Source organism: Tachysurus vachellii, chromosome 9, assembly GCF_030014155.1.
Source record: "Tachysurus vachellii isolate PV-2020 chromosome 9, HZAU_Pvac_v1, whole genome shotgun sequence".
NCBI classification, from domain to species: domain Eukaryota; kingdom Metazoa; phylum Chordata; class Actinopteri; order Siluriformes; family Bagridae; genus Tachysurus; species Tachysurus vachellii.
Genome location: NC_083468.1, coordinates 20447966 through 20464805, shown reverse-complemented (window position 1 = coordinate 20464805; position 16840 = coordinate 20447966). Strand labels below are relative to the sequence as shown.

At 39.5% G+C, this 16840-nt stretch overlaps 2 protein-coding genes across 3 annotated transcripts in view; one reads left to right on the top strand and one right to left on the bottom strand.

Moving 5' to 3' along the window:
- Window positions 1-676: 676 nt before the first annotated feature.
- On the bottom strand, window positions 677-9068 carry cry1b (cryptochrome circadian regulator 1b). The gene is made up of 11 exons (XM_060878185.1): window positions 8521-9068; window positions 6182-6290; window positions 5511-5653; window positions 4831-5015; window positions 4638-4726; window positions 4172-4312; window positions 3682-3993; window positions 2916-3067; window positions 2529-2731; window positions 1892-1987; window positions 677-1651 (listed from the first exon to the last, which is right to left on the bottom strand). Exons 1-11 carry the CDS (start codon window positions 8676-8678, stop codon window positions 1551-1553), a joined length of 1689 nt encoding a protein of 562 aa, XP_060734168.1. The 5' UTR covers window positions 8679-9068; the 3' UTR covers window positions 677-1550.
- A 2790-nt stretch (window positions 9069-11858) lies between these two features.
- btbd11b (BTB (POZ) domain containing 11b) overlaps window positions 11859-16840 on the top strand; it is a 56925-nt gene continuing 51943 nt past the window's right edge. The window contains exon 1 of one of the 2 annotated variants that reach the window (XM_060878192.1): window positions 11859-12944. In XM_060878192.1, the coding sequence (XP_060734175.1) occupies window positions 12074-12944 (871 nt within the window). In that variant the 5' untranslated portion in view covers window positions 11859-12073. The remainder of the gene's footprint in view (window positions 12945-16840) is intronic. The other variant, XM_060878193.1, reaches the window with a different exon arrangement.

Genomic DNA, 16840 nt, shown 5'->3' with positions numbered 1-16840 from the left:
TGTTTGATCATTTTACCGCGGCCCGCTGGGGGGTGGGTGGGGGCTATACAATTAAATGAAAATTAATCATTTTCATTTAATTGTATTTAAACATGCCTTTTTTAACTCACTACAACGCTAAATCAACGAGACGGTTCCATCTGCGGTAATAGGAGACAATGACACCCGAAGTGTGTTGCTTATGTCCAGTTTATTCCGTATTTTTGTTTTGGTTGCCGTCACTGCAGAAAACCCCGCTTCACATAGATAGCATGTCGGAAATGGCAATAGGGATTTAAGTACTGTGGTGGCAACCTCAGGGTATTCCGCCATGACTTTAATCCAGAACACTGGCAGAGATTCTAACTTTCTAACGACGTCTGTTTCGTACTCATTTTTGCTAATTTGTGGGTTAAATTTGAGCAAACACAATATACACGTACACCAAGTGCTGTTAAACATGAGAAAGTACCGGTGAACAGAGAGAAGAGCGATACACACTTTCTCTCCACCAAAGATACAACGCCACTGCCGCGTGCAACCTCTCAGCTCCAGACGTCACCTAAACCCGGACCGATATCACGATATTTTGCGCATGCGCGGTATTGGTGCGGCTTTAGGTGACGTCTCTCAGCTCCCGGTTTACCTCTCGTCCATGGAAAGTCGCACAAACCCGAGAGAAATACACCACAGTAAATAAAATGGAAATCATTTAATGTTCCTTGGGCGGCCCGGTACCATTTGGCACACGGACCGGTACCGGTTCGCGGCGCCGGAGTTGGGGACCACTGACCTAAATTACCAGGGAGATTTTACATTACAAATTTATTATTTAATGCCAACTGATAAAACATACACAATTAAAAAAAAAAAAAAAAAACAGACAAAAATGGTATTGCTTTCGATATAAAAATATAAGTCTGCCAATGAGCCAGAAAAGTACATGCATATTCACATTGTAGTCTATAGTGTCCCTGTAATTCTACAAAAACAGACTAAAACCACACACTTCAAATTCAAGTCACTAAATCTTTACACAAAAATAAGCATTTTAGCCACTTTAGAAGGTGAGACCCTTTTATGATGCGATTATTATTAATGTTATTATTATCGGCAACAACAAAGTAAACGCATTCATTGCTTTGTATTAATATATTACAGGAGCAATAAAATGGCAAGTGTTTACACTGCACATCCTTATGGCACAGATATACCAATATATGAAAAAAATCATGCATGCAAATATTTACACACTGATCTGGAATGTAGATAAGGACGCGTATGAATGGAAATTTAGTGCATGGACATATAACTGAATATACATAAAACCAGGGAACAAATGTTTTTTTCTAAAAATGTGATTTCAATTATTATAATACAGTATAATGTGAATATGTATAGTGTATTATACATATAGCCACATATCAAGCTTGTAAGGATTAGAGTAAGCATTACAGTCAAGCACACATGGTACATATTATTGTAAAAGTGATACAAGCACATAAGCAAGATGTAAAAAGTTCTGAATACTACAATCCTGCTGGCAGTTTGAGGAGAGGTATGTGCTTTTTTCACTGTGAGTGTGGCTCGTCGTTGTTCTGTTTCTGAATCTTGCATCTGTTGCTTGATAATAGCTCTTCACTAAGTCGCTTCAGAGTGGTTGTTCCTCTGCCTAAAAAAAAATAATAATAATAATAATTCAGTCAGCTGACACCACAGGAGTACAGAATGTTCCCTTACATGGGTGTGGTGGTGATCTGATCTTTTTTTAAAGAAAGATGAAACCTGTATTTCTAGATTTCATAATGCTTCCATGGACATAAATAACCTCCCAGAATAATCAGATGTTTTCTAAAGGAGCTTTGTGATGACTGGTAAAGGTATTATGCAGTAAATATTTTAGTGAAATTACCTGCACCATTGCTCCGTGTGCTGTCTGCAGAGTTCAGACTTGCTCCTGCACCTTCAACCTGTTCACCGGCATTGGATGGCACAGAGGCCAGAAGCCCTGAAATAATAAAATTAGTAATAGAAATTATATCGCAAATTACCTCCCCATCCCAAATAAGCCAATTCCACTAGCTAGTCCTTGGTATAGTCACACAACAGCTAGGTTTAGGTTTAGATAACATGCACTTCCTCTGAGGCACATACTGTAAAGCCTGTCACCACATTTTTACTGCTGCTCAATAATAATGGATCTAAATGTATTTGGAGGATAAGGATAACTACCTGATCATTATACTATTCAACTTCAACATGTTTTTTGATCTATTAGGGAGAGGAAGGCTATCCCTCCTACCCTAAAAGCAGCTCAGTATTTCTCTCTTGGATGTCCAGCCATGGGTTTCCAGCCAAGATATTTAGTTACCATGTAAGCATGTATTGTATAATGGTACACAAGCAGTACACCACTATACAATACATGCTTTCATGGTAACTAAAAATCTTTAGTGACTTTTAACGAAAGACAATCCAACAGCTAATAATCCAATACCAAGATGAACACTGTCTAAAAGGATCATTTACACCATCTTTCCAATACTCACCAAGGCCTCTGTAGGAAGACAGCTGCTGGTAGATCTGTTTCATACGCTCAATGTTTATTCTGCTGGCTTCGGCGTGATTGACCAAAGGCTTAGGGTAGTGTGTCCCAATGATACATTTGGCAAGCTTTTGTACACTTTCTGGTGCATTCCAAGGGTCATAGATGTATTTGGCAGGAAAACCCCTCAATATAGGCAAATACCGACTATACAAACACAAAAAAAAAAAAAATCATATAATTGGTTTGTTTGGCTTTTGGAATACTTAGTAAAGTCTACCCACATTACTATATTACTAAGACTTGTAAGTTACCCAGTACAAAATAATTATAAGGAGCATCATAAGCATGAAATTATATGAAAGGAGTAGAACTCAGTGAGAAATACTACCGTATATAGTCTCCGTTGGGATCGGTGCGGCGACCAAAACCCACCGGGCAGTAGCAGTGGAAGAACTGTTGAAAAAATGAGCTGCAGGAGAGCCACATCCAGCTGCCTGCATTAACACTCCAATCTGCATCCAGCAACAACTCTTCAAACACCTGGATCACACACACAGACACACAGACACACAGACACACAGACACACAGACACACAGACACACAGACAAATAGTGATATTCAGCAGCTGTCATTTGCTGTAACTTTGCCAAATCTTCATGAATGCTTTTTTCCTTAGGTTGATGTAAATTCAACAGCTCTTATGTCTAGGGAGGAGATTGTCTACTCAAGTTCTACTTGATGATTGTTCACCTCTCTAAAAAGCTCTGCAATGACAAAACTGTTTTCCCTCCTGATCGACTGGTCCTGAGAACCAACATGACACATGATCACATGCTGAGACTAATCATGAATCAAATATTTTGGTCTTATTCTTTAATAAACCAATGATTTTTGATACAACCCATTTATATTTACTGACAGACATGTAACCTTACCTTTAAATACAATTAACAAAATAAAAGAAACAAATGCTCTGTACCTCAACATTATTTTATGAAACAGACTAAAACAGAGACAAACATTTATAGATTTTATTTGATCTAATTCAGCCTTTGAACATCAATAAAATGTGTACATTCTGATATAGTGTTTTTTATATATGGGTTTATGGATATATGACAAAATAATAAAACAATCGCCTTCCTCTTCTCACCTTGAGACCTTCCTCCCAGCTGATCCACAGGTCTCCTCTGGTAAGGAAGCATGCAACGGCATGCCGTGCCAGGTGATGGATCCACCCCTCCTGCCTCAGCTGGGTCATGATTGCATCAATCCAGGGAAAACCTGTCCTGCCCTCTGCCCACTTTGCTAATGCTTCTGGGTTACGGTCCCATGGGATCTGCACACAGATTGGGTTGCCCTCCATCTTGTCAAAGCGTGGACTATTTGTTGCAACAGTGTAGAAGAACTCTCTCCATAGCAGCTGGCCATAGAGAGACAGTGGAGGTGCACTGTTTTTCTTTACCTAACAGTGACAGACAAATGTTTGATGAACGGTTGTGAAGACTGAATAAATATTAGGAACTAATGTTGACAGATTATATATAAATATACTCTTGTTAGAAAATTATTGCAAGAAACTACATGTATTTACTGTATTTAGATACATTTAAACAAAATACAGCTTGTAGTCTTATGCTCACCTTTCTGTACAAGTCTGTGAGTTTGAAGTAGAAAACTCTACAGGAGAGGCAGCCAAAGCGAAGATAAGGGCTCAGACCTGTAGGACTGGCCAGTAATGAATTTGCATTCATCCTGGGACGCTCAAAGTTAGCCACCCATGCCTTCCCAAAGAGATAAGAAAAATCATAAAGAAACAGGATTAAGCATTTGGGATTTTGCTTCAGAAATCACTGTCCAACAACCTTGAACTTCAGCACTGCCAGAACACCATATCACTACTTGCCTTTATGAAGCCTTGGCAGATGTACTCTCACATTAATATACTTAAATGCATACAGCATGGAATGCACACCCATATTGCTATATTAGTATTTTCAATTCACTCCAGACATTCTCTGTACTGCCAAGGCATATAGTTTGTATTAAATAGAAATCAAGTCCAAGATGATTTTTAAAAGTAAATCTCTCTCTGTTGCCTCTGCTCACCTTTCTCTCCAAGTGTCTCTCTAGACGAGTCAGCGCCTCAGTCTCTCCCCCCGGCCACACAGCAGATGGAAGACCCTCCGTCTCAAAGCCTACACCAAAAAGACACAAGTTAGGAACTACCAGGTGTACAGTGCACACGCGCACACACACACACACACACTTATTTATATCAAATAAATAAATAAATTCATACCAAGCTCTTCCAGTGTGGGCACACCAAACCTCTCATCATGGTTGTCACCAATAGGCATGATACACTTGCTTAATATTTCTGCAGTAATGGTCTCTGCTGGTATCTCTACAGTATCCATTCTACTGATAATCGTCTGGAAGCGCTTATAGGTGAGAGGGGGCTGCCCACCATTCAGTGCAATGATCCTAATATGAGAGAGATGCAGTAGAGAAATAGAACATGTGGTGATGAAGTACATACCTTCATACGAAAAAACATTTTGTCATAGGCTGTTTTTATGATTATTTTTACAAAGATTTTCATTTATACATATATCATGTACATTAATCATTATACTCTGCAATATTTTTTTTTACTTATCTTTAATTAGACACAATAATATCGGAGATAACCATATACTGTTATCTAAAGAAAATATAAACTGTTAAGAAAAAAAACAAATGTGCAATTTGTATTAAAGACTGCATAAGAGCAGAAGCTCTGCAGTTATAGTTTTTTTTTTCTGGTGACCAGCAGATTGTGAGCTCAAATGCAACAATACCCACAATCTACAAACGTTCAATGCCATGCTTAAAATTGGACTCCATCACTTGCAATTTGCTTAGAATAAAAGTGCTTTCCAAAAGAACAAATGTAAAAGATGACGATCCATTTGGCAATATGCACCGATGCACACTCACTTCTCTAGATCATAGAGCGTGTGGGAGATTCTAACAACGATCTCCACCCCTGCCTCGTTGGCCAGCTTCTTGATGGCTGCATCTCGCTCCTTCCCAAATGGTTCAGAGTCATACTCATACGACAGATGCGTGATCTTCCACTCCTGCAATAAAGAGCAATGTACATCTGTATATTTTATTTTTCAAGAACAGAACCCTGAGAAGAGCATCAAGCTTTCTCACAAAAATTAAATCTCTTAAATCTCAATAGATCATGAACTCCAATTTATTTAAATGAACGATATACTCTCAGTGGCAAAAAAAAAGGTTCATAGTTCTGCTTGCCACAAAAGTATTGCAGATTAACACATACTTCATGCTTATGCACAAAACACAGCTTCGTGACAGCCTACCTATAATCTGCATGTCTATAAAAGTGAATAAAGAAACACTGACAAATTCATGTATAAAAGTCTAAGGAAAAGCTTTTCGGTATTAAGTAAAGTTCATGCTGCTTCACGATGCAATGTTTTGTTACCTTTTTATTCATTGCTAAATTAAAAATGATAAATGACATGTTGTATTCTGTCTGGCTCACTTTAGGGGAAAAAACAGGCCAAGCAGAAAAGAGGGCAGTAAATTAAGAACAACATAAAAGTAGTTAATGACCAATTTTTAGGAAGTTTCATTACCTTAAAAAGCCTTGGAAAAACGTCAGTAGGCTGACCTCTGATAACATACAGGCGAGAGTTGAGTTTGCGAAGGCTGGCATCCAGGTCCTCCAGACACTGCAGCAAAAACCTGAAATAAAGCAAAGGACAAGAAGAGCACCAAGAAGTTAACAGTCATGTTATTGGCTAGTTCTGGGTACGTTCATTTCCAAAAGTTTAAAAATTGTTTATAAACATTAAAATGAAGGTCATGTACGCTTGGCAATGCTCCCATCACATGGGGTCTCTAAAGTTTTTTTTTTTTTTACAATACCAGCCTGTAAGCAAACAGAAACGTTTGCAGTAATCTGGGAATCCAGCTATATAACTAAAGGGATTATTAGAGAAATTAAAAGACTGCTCTGAAGCAATAAGTGGGTTTTGAATGAAAAAGAAATAGATGTTCTTCCTCCATTAAGATTTTTTAGCCATTAAAGTACTGCACCTACATGTGCAGTACTTTAATGGCTAATACTCCGGTACTATATAGATAAATTAACACTTGGAATGAATATTTATAAGTGGCACACAAGTCACCCTCCTCTGTTCCCAGTCCTCTGGTCAGTTCATCCTTACTATAATTTCAACACAACGCTACATGTCCTTCACTATTCAACAAGGTCTAGGACAAATTTTGTCCTGGTGGGACTTGGGCATATTTAGCCTCATAAGGGCTAAATCCTGTCTGAGCTGCATTTGTACTTCATTTGGCCTCTCAGGGGCATCACATTGAGACTGGGTCAGCAGGGCAGAATCCAGTACAGTCTGACCGCAGACATCCCAAAGATGTCTGATCCACTCAAACCTCATTTAGCTACGACGTTCCCCCCACCCCCACCTACCCAAAGTTGACAGGCCATATTTACTTTCAATTGAGAGGCATGAAGCATTTTATAGTGTGAACAGTGTATAACAGGGGTTTTCCTTCCAGCTAACTTTTATTCAGATTTCATCTTTTATAAATGTTTAAAAAACATAATTGTTCCCCTGCATTAAACAATTAGCTCATTGTTAGGGAGAGCAATTGTCATCTTGGACAGATGTAACTTGTGCATATCTGAAATGATTCATAAACTTGCATAAAAAGATATACTACTCAAGACATTTGCAAGGAAAAGAACAGTTATTCTTCTGTATTATTTAATAGTGAAGTCTCTTACATTGAAAGAGCATAACAGTCAGCAGCACATTCAAGTATCTATTCTCCAGCTCTTTCATGTTAGAAGAATCTGACAGCTATACTGTGCTACTAAAGCTCTAATGGCAAGTACATACCAATCCTTGTTGTATGCCTGTGTGCGTGTATGTGTGTTCCAGCAGTGGGAGTGATGTGTCTATGTGGATAACAGCAATTAAGAGGTGGAAATGTAGGTCAGCGCTGACTACGGAATGTGGTAACTGCCAATGTTGACACAATGACCCAGTTCCATCTGTCCTGTGCCAGGGTGGGAGACGTGGGTCTGCACCATGTTATGTCATCACCAGACTGTGAGAGTAAAACCTCCCACTAAAACCTCCCACTGCTCCATACAGACACTGTTCTTTCACACGGCCGTACCATATCAATGCAATCCTACAATTGCCTCAGTATTTGGGTACAAATTATCATAATTATTATATATAACTATAATTATAGCTGCAAGTGACTTACAAAACATAAGCCAGTAGCTGTCTTAAAGCTGACAAGGTGTGCCTTGAAAGATCTCGGTAGGATCAGCATAGAAATTACAGAAAGTACTTCATCAGTAAGCTTGAAAACCAAGTGTAAATTTACTCATACTGATTCATTAGCTCTCCCTGCATATAACCGGTGATCAAACCGAGACAGAAATGTCAGAAGTGTTGTCGTCAATAACCAAGTGTTAATTTAAGGGGGAGGAAAATCAGCATCCCCAAAAGATGCTGCTCTGAGGTCAGTTTCAGTGCTGCTTTAACAAACCCCAGCACACTCTGATGTGTTTAACTCCCAACATTAGCACGTGTCTTATAACAGAAAATCACTAAACTTTCCTGCACTACAGGATTAGAACTAATGACCTCTGGGGTACATTAGTAAATGTTTAATGTAACAAGAGAACAAAAAAGTTGACCAGCAGTTTACAGATGAAAAAAACCTAAACCTACTAGATCTGAGTAAACATATTCAATTCAGAAAACAATATATATAACAATTTAATGCATCGGTTTAGTCAGAAGCTTGTTGTGATTTCTTCCAAGTCTCTTTTATATATATATATAAACAACTAGATACTACACTATACACACAATATTCATGTTAACATCTTTAATAGTGGATTTACAGGATGAATTACATGCATTACCTCCATCTATTGATTCCCACGTTGGATGAACCTGCAAACCAAGGGTCAAGGATGTAAATACAGCGTAAAGTGTCCGCCCTTTCTATAGACTCCAGGAGTGAAGGGTTATCATGCAGCCTCAAGCCCTTCCTGAACCAATGGACCGTGTTCATCACCATTACTCCGCTCTTTCAGTGCTGCAGACAGGCTTCTCGGAATACAGGGACTTCGTAGATTAAGTTAAACAAGTCTACTGGAGCAGACAGGATCACACCAGGCTCTGTTGTGAATGTAATTTAACCTTGTTCGAGGAAAACGTTGTCCATGTCGTGGCTTCTGTCGGATCTCCAGGACTTTATAAACACTGTAATATTACAACAGTAAATATCATTCGCTCTGTTGTTTCTTTAGTAAACAAAAAAACAAAAACAAAAACAAAAAAAACAACAAGCTATTGGAACAAAACGACGACGAATTCCACGAAGAAAAATGGTTTGTTTTGTGTTAATCTTATGATAGTGACAGCGACTAGCCGGTTAGCTGCGTATTAGCTTTAGCTCTGACTACAGACGCTGTTTTTATTCCAGCTCGAGCGTATAGAGTCAGACTCCGCCCACACGTTTGGTCCACGCCGCACATGCGCATAACTGCATGTCACGTTTTTACAGTGTGGACACAGTCACGTCAATAATAAATCAAGGAACGCCATTATGTAAGCCAAGAATATTCGCCCACAAAAACGACGATGTAAAGTATATAACAATTGATTTACAGACTCAGAACTCGACTCTTTCATTCGACTCTTTCACTCGACTCTTTCACTCGACTCTTTATCTCGACTCTTTATCTCGACTGGTGTCTAGATAGGTGTCTAGATCTACTAAAGGACTTTATAGATACTGACGCTTAAATGTTTCAAGGTAGTCTATGAAACCTAGATTTAAAAAAACAACTAGATGTTCTTTTTATTAATATTTTCAGATTGTCAAAATAAAATACATTTTCTCAATATTTAATTATGTTTATTTAGACTCCATGCAACTGGATGGCTTTTTATATATACAGTTTTCCCACATTTACTTCTTCTGTGAAAGTTCCACAGACTTGCAGGTTTGACAGGTAAATCATCAATTTATGAAAATGCATGAGTGAGTAATTTAGCACTGTCATGTTTTTAGATTTTAAAATGCAAAGGATTACTTCAGGATGTAAGATCTGATGCTGCTTCATACGAGTTGTGGTAATTCAGTTCAGGATAGTTCTTTAATCAACACTAAACACTACACTAAATAGTAAAAGACAACAAGACAAGGCAAGAACTGTGCATTATATAGCTGTGGTCATTGATTTTTAACCACACATACAGTAAGTGTGTTCAAATATTTACCCTCAAGTAATTATGCTAGCCTTGTTGTCCTTATTTTTTAATAGATTAAATATGTCTATCTGCAAATCTTACTTTTTATTTGGTTTTTAAACCTTAACATATTGTTGGCAGCAAAGAACAGATTGAACATGAGGTCTAAAATGTTTCTCTCTGAAACAGAAACACAGTTTGCTCCTCTGTCTGCTCCTCAGTCTGCTCCTCTGTCTGCTCCTCAGTCTGCTCCTCTGACTGCTCCTCAGTCTGCTCCTCTGTCTGCTCCTCAGTCTGCTCCTCTATCTGCTCCTCAGTCTGCCCCTCTGTCTGCTCCTCAGTCTGCTCCTCTATCTGCTCCTCAGTCTGCCCCTCTGTCTGCTCCTCAGTCTGCTCCTCTGTCTGCTCCTCAGTCTGCTCTTCTATCTGCTCCTCAGTCTGCTCCTCTGTCAGCTCCTCAGTCTGCTCCTCAGTCTGCCCCTCTGTCTGCTCCTCAGTCTGCTCTTCTATCTGCTCCTTAGTCTGCTCCTCTGTCAGCTCCTCAGTCTGCTCCTCTGTCAGCTCCTCAGTCTGCTCCTCAGTCTGCGCTTCAGTCCTTCATCCTGTAATTAAAATGCATCGTTTTGGATGTGGGTTACTTAAAGACAAAGGCAAATACAGTATACAAATGTAATAGGGTCTAACGCTGTACTTATGTATAATAGTCATTGTTGATTCCATCAACTTTGCTACTCTCATTTTTACTCTGTATCTATTCTCTTAACCTTAATTCTGTTCTGTATTATGTGCCAACTCTGTATGTCCTATCTGTAATCCTATTTATATATGATGTATTTTGGTAGGCTAATAATATGGTAAATCTAAATGGGATGAAATTGGAAAATTTGCATCCCATTTAACTGATGCTGAAAAGTTGCTGTTAACCAACCAACTTTATTATACGAAACTATTATATGCTGTACTATTACTCCCATTTCCTGTACCTAAAAATGCAATTCTGGAGGTGAGATCAGCGAACAGTAGATGGCAGGATACCATCAGAAACGAAAGCTAACGCGCAGAATAAGGTGCGCAAAAGACAAATTAGATGATAAAATGTGATGTGTGGATTGCGTATTCCATTAGAAATCACTTTTATCATATTAATATCTACTGCCACGTGACAGTAAACATTGACAATGTTCTTAAGACCATGCTACACAGAGCAGTTTCTTTTACTAGTTACTGATCATGAGAAGTGAATCCATGTTCTCTCCTGAAAATATTAAGGAAACTGTGAGTTGCATCATTTCTTTTCAGAGCCTTTATGTGTTTAGAAAGTCTGCCCTAATTCCTAAATAGGTCAATGGCTTTTTAATCTTCATCTTCACGTGAAGAAATGAATGACCTTGGCAGGCAATGTAAATGTTTTTCAGCCCACAAGAAATACGCCATTCAGGATATGTAATACATTATGCATTTAATTAATTATTAATTAAGAAGAGTCTTGTTGCCTTGGCCAGGTGTTCATCTGATCCATATCACTTTTCTCGAGACGTTTGTTGTATTTAAACAGAATAACAAGCACATTGTTGATCAATAAAGTACATCTGATTGTATATATCTATATGGACATGTATGGCACATAGGATACATTAGTTGCCTACAGACAGCGTGTCTGTCTGATGTTGCTTTCAAGGACAAAACGGCCATTTAATGTGTTGTTCATTCAAGTGGCGATTGTATTTAAATGTAAAATCTTGATATTCAGGAAAAGATCCAGACAACAGATAGCTTATTTTGAAAGATGTAATAGAAGACAAGTTATGAAACACGGTCCAGGGTCATTTAAGGCAAATATCAGGACTATAATATTAGATATTATAGTGTAGTACTAAGGGGTGTGTAATCTACTAGCTGGAGTTTAGTACGGCTGCATGTGATTTTCGACGTCGCAAAGACTACTTGTTTACAGTGGTTCAGTTTTCACACGCGTGTTTTGGATGTAGGCATCATCTCTCTTATGGCCCCTCCTTCCTTCCACTGCCACGGTGCAGTGAGCGCGCGATACACACCGCTGCAGGCGACTTTCAACATCACCCCAAACCGTCTGAGCTCTTTATTTCACTTTCTCTACCTGCTGATAGTCAATGTTTATATAGAAGCACTCAGTCTTCTCTTTCGCCTGAACTTTATATCTGTTGGCGCCGAGCTTGCGGGACACTATGCGGTGCAGCCATGTCGAAGAGGGCTAAATCGGTCACGAGGACCCTGGAGGATTTGACACTCGACTCGGGTTACGGCGGAGCGGCGGATTCGTTCAGGTCGTCTAGCTCGTCGTTGTGCTGCTGTCCCGAGGCGCACGCACCGTACGCGCATGGAGCAAACTGCTGCCGCCTAACCGACCGCATGCGGAGTCGCCGCGGCAGCTCGGACACGGTGAACGCCGCACCAGTCGACGACGGCGAGACGCTGGAGTGCCAGGGCCACAGCGCCAGGCTGCCCGAGCTCGACGAGGTGCCGTGGAGCCTCGTGGAAGTGCAAGAAGTGCTCGCCAAACTGGGCGACCCACGATGCGCGGACTCGAGCGCCGAGCTGCTCGCCAGCCTCTCGGCACTGCTGAGTCGTGCACTGGTGCGCATAGCCATGGAGGCGCGGCGGCTGAGCTTGCGCTACGCGCGCTGCACCAGGTACGAAGTTCAAAGCGCCGTCAAAATCGTGCTCTCATGGACCCTCGCGGCGAACTGCGCTGCCGCTGCGCTCGGCGCGCTCTCCAGGTACACCATGAGCACAGAGGACAGATACAGCTGCGGCAAGTCGGAGCGCTGCGGGCTCGTTTTCAATATCGGAAAATTCTTTCGGTGGACGGTGGAAAGCAGCGTGGCGTCGAGGATCCATGAACACGCTGCCATCTACCTGGCAGCCTGCATGGAGAGCCTCTTCCGCGAGGTGGTAAGTCGCGTCCTGAACAACGCGTTCTTGGAGGAGGGCAACGGCATGCCAGCAACGGTCACTGTGGAGGCCTTTGAGCAAGCTATCAACAACGATTCGGAGTTGTACGGTCTCCTTCAACCTTACCAGCACCTCATATGTGGCAAAAATGCAAGTGGTAAGTCAGAAAAAAAGTTATGGACCAGAGCAACAGGTTTTTTGATCCAATGTAAAGTAAATATTTTAGATATAAGGCTCTACACTCAAACTTTAGGAGGACACTTTAACAGGGCGCACTTTTAAGACAACCTCAAGAACCCTAAGGTCTAAATAAATATAAATATAATATCACATGTGTATGGCCATGAGAAACACCCATATATAAAAGAAAGAACAAACAAAAAACTGAAATTAGGGCTCTTTTAGGACCATTTATCATTTTTCAACAACTTTTTCAGCAAGGTTTCAATGGGCACTTTAACTGGCAGGACAACCTCAGTAATAATGGAAGATCATTCAGGACCTTTGGTTTTTATTAGTTTAGCAAAAAGAAAAGAAAAATGCACATATAGAGTAGTACATGTAGATTATAATTAGTTTACACAAATGACAGCCATTTAATACAAAACATAGAAGTTTTTAGTTGTTCAATGCTTTTTACTATATATGTATTCATTTTATGCCTTTTTTTCCCAAGAGAACCTAAGTTATCTTTTTCTGTTTTTAATGGACCTTGCAAGGAACCCTGCTATTATGTTTATCCAGTTAAATGATCTCCTGGGCCATTTGCCCAAGCACTGACATCATCTGTGTTTTGTGTTTGTGTGTGTGTGTGACTGTACTGTGCAAACGGACATTTGGGCTACAGTCCAGGGATTCAGAGTCTTAGATATACAATAACACAAGCTTGGATTTTTTATTTGTGTGTGTGTGTGTGTGTGTGTGTGTTCTCTTGTGTTACAAGTGTTTGAAAGCGTGGGTATGGCAGCAGGGATGTTTTATAGCTCTGTATTTAAAGGCAGTGACCACAGATGTTTGTTTGTGGAGCCTTTCTTTGAATTAAATGTACCAGTTGAAATGTGTTTGGACTGGACTTTATTTAGGTGTTCAGTAAACAAAATGTATACAAGATGTTTTTTAAGCAGAAATCACAAGAGGGTATACTTGCTGAAGTCATTCTTTCAGACTGATTGGTTTGGCATGAGTTGGAGACCAATGACTCACTGTCATTTACTCTATGGCTGACATGTCTGTGTTGAAAAACATGTAGTTTTCCTCAGTGGGGAGTGACATAATCAAGTTGTGCATGCTTCAGCCCAGTTCCCATTCTAGGACTGACATTCCTGTGGTTCTTAAACCACATTATAATTACCATCACAAATGTTATTCAAAGGAGGCAAAAGATATATTCAAAGGAGTCTTGATCAATCTTCAGGCTAGGGTGATTATTGCTGATGAGCTTATTCTCCATCTGTCACTGCACCAGTTTTTGCATCACAGTTATTATAATGATGGGATAAGATATATACACACAACATGCATAGACTTGCATTTTATGCAAAATAGGAAAGCTAACACTTTTTGCTCCAGAATATATTTATCATTTGTTTATGTTTGATGACAAAGAACATTACAGACCAACGGATTTTATGCACACTCATCGGCCACTTTATTAGGAACACTTATCATATGGCATTGATTCACCTTAATCTGTAAGCCTGTACACAACATAGTCTCTTGGCTGGCAGCTGTGTAACATGATGTGGTCTTTTGCTATTGTGAGAATGCAGCTCAAGGCTCGACATGTTCTGAGATGCTTTTCTGCTCACCACAGTTGTAAAAAGTGTTTATTTGAGTTGCTATAGCCTTCCTGTCAGCTGTAACCAGTATGCCAATTCTTTTCTGAGCTCTCTAATCAAAAAAGCATTTCTTCCCTCAGGGCTGCTGCTTACTCAATGTTGTGTTTTTTTGTTGTTGCTTTTTTTTTTTTTTGCAACATGTAAACCTCTTTAAAAAAATCCCATCAGGCAGTTTCTGCAATACTCAAAAGAGCCTGTCTGGCACCAGTATCCATGCCATGGTAAAAAGTCAATGAAATCTAACTTTTCTTAATTCTGATTTTTGATATGAACATTGCCTTATTGTTTACTTGACTTGTATCTTCATGATTTTATGCATTATGCCGCAGCCAGCCATTGGCAGAATGGATAACTGCATGAATGAACAGGTGTACAGGTGTTACTAATAAGGTCAGTGACTGTATTCTCTGTGTATATATACATGTTACTGTTTTCATGAAGTGTTGTAATATGCAAGTCATACACAACCTCCACAAAACATATGCATTAATGTTCTATAAAGGAACGTAGGCTTCCTCCACCTCGCTGCAGTAGATGTGGGGGCTGAAGAGCAGCTGCAGATGTAGGCAGCTTAGTATCACAGGTCTATTGTGTAGCTATGTTTGCTCTGTGCCACGCACTGTAGGGTGTGTATTTGTGTATTAGCCAGTCTAAGAGAGTCCAGGCATGTCACAGCAACTAATATAGCTGTGAGATATTCAATGGCATTGTGCAGACAAAGTTATTTATTGTACAGTGTACGTTTGAACATAAACTCTATTCCAGGGCCATGGGTTTTCAAGGAACTGATCTTAATCTCATTAATTGCTACAGTGGTTATTTTATGCACTACTTAAAACTCTGCTTCACTCTGGCAGCAGTCTCTGGAGGTCAAATGGGTCGAAGATATTAATACATTGATTTTACCTCAGTAACCACTTTATCCTGGTCAGGTTCACAGATCCTGAGCCCATTCCAGGAACAATGAGTGCGAGGAAGGAATGCATCCTTAATAACGGCGGTACATCGCAGCGCATCATGCATACACACATTTATAATTCAGCATACCTAAACCACCTACTGGCATGTTATTGAGAAGGTGGAGGAAACCAGAGAAAAGCCACATATATAAACAATATCCTGAGCTCAGGGTCAAATCAGAGACCCTGGAGCTGTGAAGCAGCAACATTACCCACTGTACAAATAGACTGCTCTGCAGGGATCGTTTTTTTTTGACAAGCATTTCCTTCCATGATGTATATTATTAACAAGACTTTGATTTGTGATCAAAATGGGAAAGGCATCTCAGTTTATCTGGAAGATATCTGTTACATAGGTATCTACCAGTATATCTTTAGTGTGGCCATATCAGACTAGCCTGGTGCTAGTAATAAATAGCTCTGAATAAAATATAGGAATGCCCACAGCGTTGACCCCTTTTTTTTTTTTCAAACATTCTGACAAATTGATGACATTGATAACTTCAGTACCCTTGCTCAGAGACATGTAAGTTCTAGACTACACTTTGTTTGCAATGGAATGTTTGCAATTCTGCATTTTAGAAAACCTTTATGGGTTTATGTAGAAAGTCAAACAGAGAACTCTTAAAAGTGCAGTTTTTTTTTCTGAAACTAGTTTTTCTGAGAATATTTTGAAACCTTAAATGCTAAAACGTAAACATGTGACAGACACTTGTTCATCTCATTTACATGAGATTAATGGGCCACATTTATCAAGCTTGATTGATCAGCTTCAAACTGAATAAACTGTGATTACTCACTGTACTTTTATATAAGCATGTCACTGTCAAGTTTAAATAGCTACGTATTTCAGGTGCACAAATGTAATGAACAGTTTATAACACCCTGTTGTTTCATTCGAAAGGCATGTACGTAAAAAATAAAGCAAGCACGCAAACAATTTTATAAATGAAGACAAACATAACCAGTCATTGAATTTAGAATGCTGCTGTATAAACTGAAGTAGGACTGCAGTGACTCAGACGGTGAAAAGGTTTGTTCTGTTTTCCATGGCATCTACTTTTAATGCTGTGCAGACACTTTATTAGAGCCATCATAAAATGCCCAATAAGTCTGGTATGCCTCAAGCTGCAATGTGCTGTATAGTCCTTAGTGTGCCATCATCAGGCTTTTGTGACACTTCTTGCTTCATTGGCACAATCTATGACTCACACACCCATTTACAAAAAAAAAAAAAAAAAAACAATACAAAAAGC

Bases quoted from the DNA above. Each gene is read 5' to 3' on its own strand.
- cry1b (XM_060878185.1), bottom strand. From the start codon at position 8,678: ATGGTGATGAACACGGTCCATTGGTTCAGGAAGGGCTTGAGGCTGCAT. The intron at 4,727-4,830 runs GTATGAATTTAT...TTTTTGGTGTAG, and splicing joins GCCCACACTGGAAGAGCTTG to GCTTTGAGACGGAGGGTCTT. The intron at 2,732-2,915 runs GTAGTATTTCTC...GTGTTTGTATAG, and splicing joins CCCAACGGAGACTATATACG to TCGGTATTTGCCTATATTGA.